The sequence below is a fragment of the Asparagus officinalis genome, chromosome 1 (genome assembly GCF_001876935.1).
Source record: "Asparagus officinalis chromosome 1, Aspof.V1, whole genome shotgun sequence".
Taxonomy (NCBI): Eukaryota; Viridiplantae; Streptophyta; class Magnoliopsida; order Asparagales; family Asparagaceae; genus Asparagus; species Asparagus officinalis.
Genome location: NC_033794.1, coordinates 10,960,571 through 10,970,730, shown reverse-complemented (window position 1 = coordinate 10,970,730; position 10,160 = coordinate 10,960,571). Strand labels below are relative to the sequence as shown.

The following is a 10,160-nucleotide window of genomic DNA, read 5'->3' as shown; positions in this document are numbered from 1 at the left end:
TGCCATGCCCTCTATAGTTAAGGGATAGTTTTTTAAAATTAACTCTTAAATAAAAGCACAAGTTAAGACACATGTGATATAAATTTTATAAGAGTAGAGTTTATAGCAAATCTATCACTCAATGAACTGGTTTGAATTATTTGTCGTTAAATTTACCTAACACATCAACTCTAAAAATCTTTTACTATAAGAATCTCTAAGAGAAATTTAATATTTATTTGGGATGGGTATATGATCCTTCTGATTCCCCTTCTATTTCATGACTTGTAATAAATTATTTGACAAAGTAAATTAAGTTGTCATTTTATATTGCTCACATTCTTATAAGTTTATGAAGCTTATAACTTGAATATAAGTATTATTATAGATATTTTATTCTTCTAACTCCTTAAACTAAATTCACTAGTAAAAAACTGGGCATTGGCGACGGGATATTGGCGACGGATTTGAAATCAATCGCCAATATAAACATTAGTGACGTACACAACCCCGTCGCCAATACCCTGTCGCCAATGTTTGCATTGGCAACAAATTCGATCTGCCGCCAATACTTATTGGTGACCGATGCGCTCCGTCTCCAATAAGTATTGGCGACGGAACACTTTCGTCGCCAATACTTATTGGTGACAGATCGAATCTGTCGTCAATACTAATGTGCTCATCATAAAAATTTTAACATTAGTGATTGATTATCCCATTGTTAATGAGTGCCCCCCCATAAAAAATTAAGAATTATTTTAATATTAGTCCTTCAAATCTATAATATTTTAAAAGTAGTCCAACAAATTATGTAAATTTCTAACACATCTAGGGATATAGATGAACCAAATAATTAACAAATAGTTCGATAAATTATCACATATTATTATTTGTATTATTGCATATATGATGTCATATTTGTGAGTTTTTGGCTTCATCTTTGATTAGTTTAGAGAAAATGATGAGAAAAGTGAACATGATGAGAAAATGGTGAGGGACCAATGAGGATAATTTTTAGTTATACGCGTTATGAACATGTAACCATATTGATTTTGCTAATGATATACTAGAGCTTATCATCGCTCTTTTCAATTAATTAGGAGTTCTATTTTTGGATGTTGTTTGACATTTGATAGATATGAATTATTTTATTAAAATACAATCAATATGAGTGCTAATATGTACAAATTATTTTTAGACTATATTTTATAGTTTTCTAAAATTAGAGAGTAATCATTTTGACAAATCAATTAATTTGTAGTTGAGAAGATGTAAAAAGTGTACAACATCAGATTTTGAAATTGATCACATAATTTATATTTTCTTTCTTAATTAAATTTACATATTGTAACTTAGAAAATTCTAGAAAAAAGTTCTTGAATATCTATAATACCCAATCGCCAGATAAACAACAGGCGGAAGTAAATAACATGTAAAAGTGATTTTTTTATAACTGAATAAAATTCTTAATGACTAGATAAAACCTAGCATTTTCCTTAATAAATTCAAAAATTTATTTTTTATTAACAATAATAGGTTTTTTCATATTGGTCACTTACATCATTAATATTTTAAAATTATACATTCAAATTACTAATTAATCTTAAATCATTAATATTTTAAGGCTTTAACATCACTATTTCTCTGGAAGACAAAATGTTAAAATCACACATGGAAATATATAAAAATATTTAATATATTATGATAATTATAAAGATTTTTATAACCATGTTATAGTAAATAAATAAACTTAAAGTAAATAATTATAATATTTGACCTAATGCACGTTTATTCTACATAGTAATATGAAAAAGTAACTTATATCATCAATCGTGGGCGCAAGTAAGAAATCCTTTCAGTGTACCCTTTCTCCGAAAATAATAAACACTAGTAAAATAATAATTTTCTCCCGGCTCTTCTCCTTTGCAACATAGTTTTTCTTTTCTTTTTCTTTTTCTAAAAGCGCAGCTTCCGTGAAAGTCTGCGGCACATTCTGCGGCACATCGGACTTGGGTAGGGTTTAATTAAAATTTTCCCTTTATATATTATATACCTTTATTTTAATAATTCCCTCAACCAATTATATATTTACATATCATCATAACTACTATTATTATTTGTATAAAACATCTTTAGTAATCAAAGATTTATACATTAATACAAGCAAATAAATATTTGAGAATTGCTAATTTAATTTGAAATATAATATACATTTACCTAATAAAAATTAAGATTATAACATACTATCACCCTAGACAAAAGTCCTGCCCTCAAAACCTGAACATATTTGACTTGTCCATTAGATCACATGGTAATTTTCTCTAACAATCTCAACTAAATTATAATTATACATGTACTAAGATTGTTGTCACTATTTACTTTAAATCTGCTATTGCAATTTGATACACAATATCTAGGATTCATCTGCTCCATTCTTCAAATAAGCAATCAAAATAATTTGTAATCCTAGTTACATCACAATTGAGAATTTGGAAATTACAGTGAAAATTCAATAAATATAGAAGCATAAAACAAAAGGGAGGTAAAAATCTACAAATATGTCAGGTTCAAGCTTATTGGTAGCTAATTAACGAGATCTCCGTGCAGTGCATACCACATTCTAGTACAAAGAATACGTTGCGGCGCAAAATCAGCCCCATGCAATGCTCTCCTCAAACCTCCATGTGTCTCCAATCAATTAACCCTACTTGGTAATTTACATAATTAACATCCCCTTTTAATGCTTTTAGTTGTATCCACCTACATTTCCTTATTAACTTCTTATCCTTCTTCTCAAGCCACCAAAGAGATTCCACAAAATTCATCCCCCCTTAATTTTTTTTTATTTTAACATGGCTTCTACATTGTCAATATCACACTTTAAAACCTATGCAATCCTAGCTACCATCTCAAAGTCTCCACCATGGCCAAAAGCTCATCAACCATACAAAGGCTAACTCAAGAGTTGCTTAACATCAACATAAAGAGTAGCATCTCATTCTTGCCATTGTTCCTCTTAGCATCCTTCATCTTTCTTCTCGCCTTGATCTACTCTCCGAACCCTTCTAGCTATAGGGTCTTCCCTCAAAGAAGCAATGGTACAAAATGTGACTTGTTTGATGGGGAATGGGTGAGAGATTTTGAGAGAACGCCGTATTATACTCAAGGGAGTTGTAGCACGATTCCTGAGTCGAAGAATTGCGAAAAGTATGGGAAAGAACAAGGGTTTGTGCATTGGAGATGGAAGCCTAAGGGCTGTGATTTGCCGAGATTTGATGCGAAGAGATTTTTGAAGATTGTTGAAGGCAAGAGAATGGCATTTGTTGGGGACTCGGTCTCTAGAAACCAGATGGAATCATTACTTTGTCTCTTGTCTCAGGTGATTCTTGAGCTTTCTACTATTGGTTTTTTTTTTTTTGTAAGCTGTATCACAAAGTTTTTGCTTTTGGAAAATTATTGATGGTTTGGTTCCAAGAAGATGAATGTACGGATGCATTAGACATGATACACATATAGTGCATGTATTTTCTGTATGATGAATATATATAGGAGAATTAATAACTACGAATAGGCAACGTTTGCAAATGCACTATAACTCGAATGTGCTGAATAGAGATCGGCTCAAATCAATAAGTGTTGGATACCAGGTTCCTAATATGTTTTCTAATTTGTTTAAGTAACAGGTTATTGGGATTCCTAATCTGTTTTAATAACATGATTCCTAATCTGTTTCGGTAACAGGTTATTAGGATTCCTAATCTGTTTTGTTTTTTGTTTTAGAATTCCTAGTATGTTTTTGGTTTTAGGATTTCTATATATATGAAACGTTTTAGAAGAGAAAATTATCAGAGAGAATTAGAGAGAATAAAAAGAGTCTTTTGAGCATATTGAGAGGGAGATATTGTGAGGGAGTTGAGATCTTTAGTTAGGGTTATATTTGAGTGATTGTGTGAGTTTTAACCCATTGTATTTTTTCTCCATATAGTGAAATCTCCCTATTCTCTCCCCGTGGACGTAGGTAATTTGTCGAACCACGTAAATTCTCTGTGTTGGTTTGATTTGTGTCGTATTTTTGGCGATTGCACTCGTGTTTGGTTTAGTTCTCTTCTCTCATCGCTCACCGACTCGTTTGGTTTGTGAGCACGCTTCCGCACGACGCACAATGGTATCAGACCTCCAGATTTGAGATCTAGGATTTTTGTATTGGGTGGAGGAAGATTCATTGTGGAAGCTTGGTTCTTGGAGTTCTAGGCTTCGGTGGAGATAGCGTTGTGGAGTTATCGTTAGAGATCTCGCTTTCCTTATGTGGTTAGGAGATTATATTAGAATTCTATCTAGGATTCAGTTGGGTAATTTCTCAATTTCTATCAAAGTTTATATCTTTCTTTACAATTTGAAGTGGTTTGCAATGAGAGAAGAAGTTGGTGAAAGCAGTAAGACGATGGGGAATAGAGTTCAGGTTAATTGGATTTCAAAACATTAAGAATAGTGTGGTGAAGTATGACGATAAAATTAATTTTGGTTTGTGGATGAGCGACGTATAGAACGCTCTCAATGCTCAAAATTTGGAAGAGACCATTATGGTCCATGAGAGACCACCGAAATACGATGAGGTAATATGAGAAAAGATGAATAGGAATGCTTGTGTGGTGATCAGGTCCTGTTTGGAACATGAGCTGAAGTATGATGTGATTGGGGTGACGTCTGTAATGAGATGTGGGAGATTCTCAATAATAAGTACCTTACGAAGAGTGTTGAGAATCATTTGCACTTGTTGCGAAGATTATTCAGATTTCAAACGTCCAGGAGCACCTCAGTTGTAGTTTATGTGAACAACTATACAAAGTTGTTGTCGGACTTGGTGAACGTGGATGAGAAGATCACAAATGAGTACAATGCTATTATTCTTTTGGGCTCCTTACCGGATGAGGAGTATGATACCTTCGTAATTGTCTTATTGAACGGGAGATCTTCTATCACATATAGTGAAATTACTAATATTTTGATGAACTATGACTTAAGGAGGAAGGACAAAGAGACTTCCCGCGCTAGTACTTCAGGAGAGGCCTTGTCGACGAGAGGTAGAAGCCCATATTTGAGAGGTGATAATAGGAGCATGTCAAAGTCTAGAGGTCATCATCAGTTAGCTAAGAACCAGTGTGCATTCTGCAAGGAACAGAGACATTGAAAGAGAGACTACCCGAAACTCAAGGAGAAGGAGGATAACAAGAAAAAAGGCCCGAAGGCCAATGAGGTGAATGTTGTGAAAGACGATGATTCCGATGATTCGTGCTTTTCTCTTTTGATTACTCCAGAGGTGAACCATGTGGATGCATCTGATTGGATGCTTGAGTCTGGTACTACTTATCATGTGACTCCCAAGCGAGATTGATTTGCATCATTTGAGAGACTCGATGGGGGTGTTGTTGTCATGAAAAATGATCAATCCTGAGGTATTTGTGTGATACATATCGTCAGAATTTGAATACACGATGGAATAGTTCGTGAATTGAATGAAGTGAGATTTGTTCCTCAGTTGAAGAAGAATCTTATTTCAGTTGGAGCTTTGGAGGCGAAGGGATTCAAGGTGAAAAGTCACTGCAGGCACTGTGCAAGAAGGGCATTTCATGCTAGGACGAAGCACATACATGTTCGTTATCACTTCATAAGGTCAACCTTGGATGATGACATGTTAGAGCTTGTGAAGATCCAAGGAAGCAAAAACTCGGCTAACATGTTTAAAAAGACTGTCACTATAGAGAAACTGAAGTTGTGTTCAACTTCAGTTGGCCTCATTGCTTGATAATATGGGAGGCCGTCGCCGCATGGAAAGGTAATAAGGATTGAAGATGTTGAAGCTTTTCAGGAGCATACTATGGGAAAGTTAGTCTCCAAGTAGGAGATGTTAGGTTATGTGGAGCCTAATTTTCAGACCCGACCTAATTCACTTAAGTGATCGAATCGTCAGAACCCTAACTGCGCGGATCAAACTTTTTTTCCCAATGGTATATATGTAATTTTAAGTCGCACTAATACCCTACCTATAAAAAGGGTGATTAGGGCGCAACTTATAAACTATTTAGAACATAGTAGAATTTTATCTGCGACGGCCGTGGACGTAACTTCTCTCATCAAGGAGTGAAACACGTAAATTCTGTGTGTTCTGTGATTTATTTTTTCCTCCCTTCCCTCTCTCATCTCTATTTCCAAATCGCAACAGGGGTTAGAAAAACCCTAACAATATTTGAGTGATTGTGTGAGTTATAACTCATTGTATTTCTCCTCCATATAGTGAAATCCCCCTCCCCCCCCCCCCCCCCCGTAGGTAATTCCCCCCCTCTCTCATCCTCTCCACGTGGACGTAGACAAGTTGCCGAATCACGTAAATTCTCTGTGTTGGTTTGATTTGTGTCGTATTTTTGATGATTGCACTCGTGTTTGGTTTAGTTCTCTTCTCTCATCGTTCGCCGACTCATTTGGTTTGCGAGCACGCTTCCGCACGGCGCACAACAATAATATGATCAGAAGTTTAAGAATTCAAGCTAATGCGTAAGGCAATGATCGGAGGAGGGCATCACATTTGAGGATATACTGATACAGGATTCCACTTTCTCAGAGATATATCATGTCGAGAAGAAGACGATTGCACCGGAGTACTGTGCGTACAGGGCGCTAGAGCACATGAATTATATTTTCGCGGCCATTGGATGTATTTCACAGGCTTAGAGGTGCGTGGTTGGAATGACTACATATCCTGGGTATTCAACTAGCTTTGCATTATCATCACAAGTATAGATAGGTCCAAAATTTTGGATGTCATTGAAGGCGTTTGTGGTACGAAGCATGTTGTTTTCAAGAGGTGTAGCGTTCAATGTTTCTGTTGGGGGGAGTAAAACAAATGGCTTTTACTTAACATTTCTCAAGTCTAAGCATAAAGAGTACTTTAGTGTTCAATGTTTCAGTTGGTGGTAGTTACATTTGAATGAACACATAATTCATCTGACTTCATTAAGATCTAATAAACAATTAGTGGTAGCACATGATTATGTTCAGTGGGTAATCAAGATGAGTCCTTTGTGATTTGTGCAGGAAAAAAAATACTAACAAATATATACATGATCGATCGAGCTAAAAAATTAATGCCCAAACCATGATTTAATTGATGCTGTAGTAGACTTTGAAGGAAAAAAAGTACTGAAATGCATGTGGTTTTAACAATCTGCATTTATGATTGTCGTTTAATAGTTAGCTAGTACTAATATTGAAGCTTCTGACTTTTGATAAAATATTTGATCATAATCAGACGGGCAGGTCACATGTAACTTACGGACAGGATTTCTTGGATTTCCTCCAAACATATTAATTTCAATAGTTTTTTTTTTTTTGGTGAATGAAAAATTTTATTCACTACCAAATATTGAAAGTTTAATACACCTCAAGAAAACTCAGTTTTTTTTTCTTTCAAAAACTGAGTACCAAAAACAGAACCCTCTATCAATTGAGATTACAAAACCAGAACCCTCTAACAAAACGGAAACCTCTATCCACCGAGGTTACATTGATCTTTGATGTCTGGATTATTGAGAGCAATGTACAAAATCTCCATCTTGATTTCCTTAAACACAGCATCTGCATCTTTATATTTCCCCTGGAACAGTCTTCTATTTCTTTCTCTCCATAATATGTATATTGTAGTAACCATGGCCATCCTTTTAAGCTTCTGAGTTAATCCTTTACCTCTCAGGCAGTTTGAGAACCAGTTCAAACATAGATTCCAATCATTAGATTTCCATCTACATTTTAACCAATCCAACACATCGTTCCACACACAACCTGAAAATGGACAATCAAAAAAGAGATGATTCCTGGATTCCACTGAAAGAGAGCACAGGCAGCAAATATTGGAATGGATGATCCCCCACTTTATAATTCTGTCCAATGTTAACAATCTGTTCTGAATAGCAAGCCAGCATATGAACGAGTGTTTAGGAATATTAAGCTTCTCCCAAACAAGTTTTGACCATGAAACATAGCTTGCCCTTGGATATAGGATCCGATATAGTGCAGAAAGTTTGATTTTCCCCCCTACATAGCAGGAACATAAGATATTCTTCAGATTATCTACCCCTCCACTGAAGGAAATAGCTTTGTCTCTTATCTTAATCAATTGCTTCCATGTCCATGAGTCACCCCTTTTAGTATTCATATTCCATATATCTCTGTTTTTTAAATATGTACCATGAATCCATTTAATCCATATAATTCTTTGTTTGTATGAATATACCATATACACCTCAAAGCAGAGGCATAATTCCATATAGGAGCAGAAAACAAACCCAATCCTCCTTGATCCTTGGGTTCTAAAGTTCTGATCTGATTTGCCCCATAAAAACTTCCTGCACAATGCATCAACTCTCTGCATAACCTTAACAGGGAGGACAAAGCTTGAAGACCAGAAAGTTTGCATACCCAATATCACACTCTTAATCACTTGCAGTCTCCCAGCATACGAGAGGCTTTGTTGTTTTTGCCATGTATTGAACTGACCTTCAATAGTTGAATTGTGGTAAGTTGTGTAATTTATTTTTCACTTTGTTTTCTTGGAGAGCTCCGCTTCTCTTCACACAAATTAATTGGTCCACGATATCACATGCATACTAGTTAAAATATGATTTTAATCACCATGAGGCTGTTTTTTTTTCCAAGTGAGTAAACCTAGATGTTGGGTCTGAAGAAAAATAGATGAATGTTGATCACAGAAAAATGTACCTAAACTTTCTTCAACTTTATGCAAGTATACTTTTAGAAACGCACCTGTTACCAATTGATTAAGATATATTTTATAAAACTATGCACGCATGATTATATTATTGTGATGATTTTGTTGCGCTAAGTCAATATGATATACTTTCATTTCGAAGCTAAAACCCAACACCAACAATGTTGCAGGTGGAAACACCTATAGACATTCAAGAAAAAGACCCTGAAGACAGATTCAGAACCTGGTACTTCCGCTCTCACGACTTCACCCTCCTAACTCTCTGGACCAAATTCCTAATATCTGGAACGGAGTTACTCGAAAACGGAACGGGAACGGGAGTCTTCGACCTACACTTGGACAAACTCGACACATCCTGGCCCCAAAAGCTCCCCTGGCTCAACTACGTCGTCATCTCCACTGGCCACTGGTACTTCCGAAAAAACTACCTCTACGAGAACAACAACCTCATCGGCTGCATCTACTGCTCCGAGAGTAACCTAACAAATTTCGAGCCAGCTTATGCAATAAAAAAATCATACAGAACAACACTTCAATACATTAATGAATGCAAGAACTGCGATGGGATTGTCAGTATACTAAGAACCTTCTCGCCAGCCCATTTTGAGAACGGGGATTGGAATGGGGGAGGTATTTGTAACAGAACTGAACCGTTGGGTAACGGGGAAGTGAGTTTCGGGGGAACTGAGTGGGAAGTGAGGAATGCGCAGGCTGAGGAAGTGAAGAGGGAGGAAGGGAAAGGGTTTAGGATTTTGGACGTGACGAAGGCGATGACGATGAGGGCTGATGCTCATCCGGGGATTCACTGGAACAATCAGTGGATGAAAGGGTATAGTGATTGTGTGCATTGGTGCTTGCCAGGGCCTGTTGATGTGTGGAATGAGCTCATGTTGGAGGTATTAAAGGAGGATGATACTGCTTGATTTATTGCGTAGGACTGCATTCTTTGCTTTGAACATTGTATGAGAATTTTGTGAAATTTAAATAATCACATGGTATGATTCAGTCTTGGATCTCCATCATTATTCACGGATGTCGAACGTACATCTCCAGGTTATAGCGATAAATTGGTTGAACTGCAACCAATTTAATTGGTTGCAGTTCAACCAATTTATCGCTATAACCTGGAGAAAGAAAGGGACACATTTTTAGTGGAAAATGTTGAACTGCAACAAATATTATATATTCATGATCTAGCTTTATTTCTTGAATTTGACATTGCGATCAGATTATTTGTTTTAATTCACGTACTCAAAATTGGAAGCTCTTCTCTATATATGCCGCATGCCAAAACTTAATACTTCCTGTGTTTCCTTTTATTAAGAAATAACTGTGGTCGCACGAAAAGTACGTACCCTCGTTGTTGCATTAATAAAAATTGAACGTAACATCTCTAGGCTCA

The 10,160-nt window shown here is 35.9% G+C and overlaps 1 protein-coding gene across 1 annotated transcript; it reads left to right on the top strand.

Moving 5' to 3' along the window:
- On the top strand, positions 2,903-9,777 carry LOC109830486 (protein ALTERED XYLOGLUCAN 4-like). Its single transcript, XM_020397756.1, has 2 exons — positions 2,903-3,358; positions 8,929-9,777. Exons 1-2 carry the CDS (start codon positions 2,903-2,905, stop codon positions 9,679-9,681), a joined length of 1,209 nt encoding a protein of 402 aa, XP_020253345.1. The 3' UTR covers positions 9,682-9,777.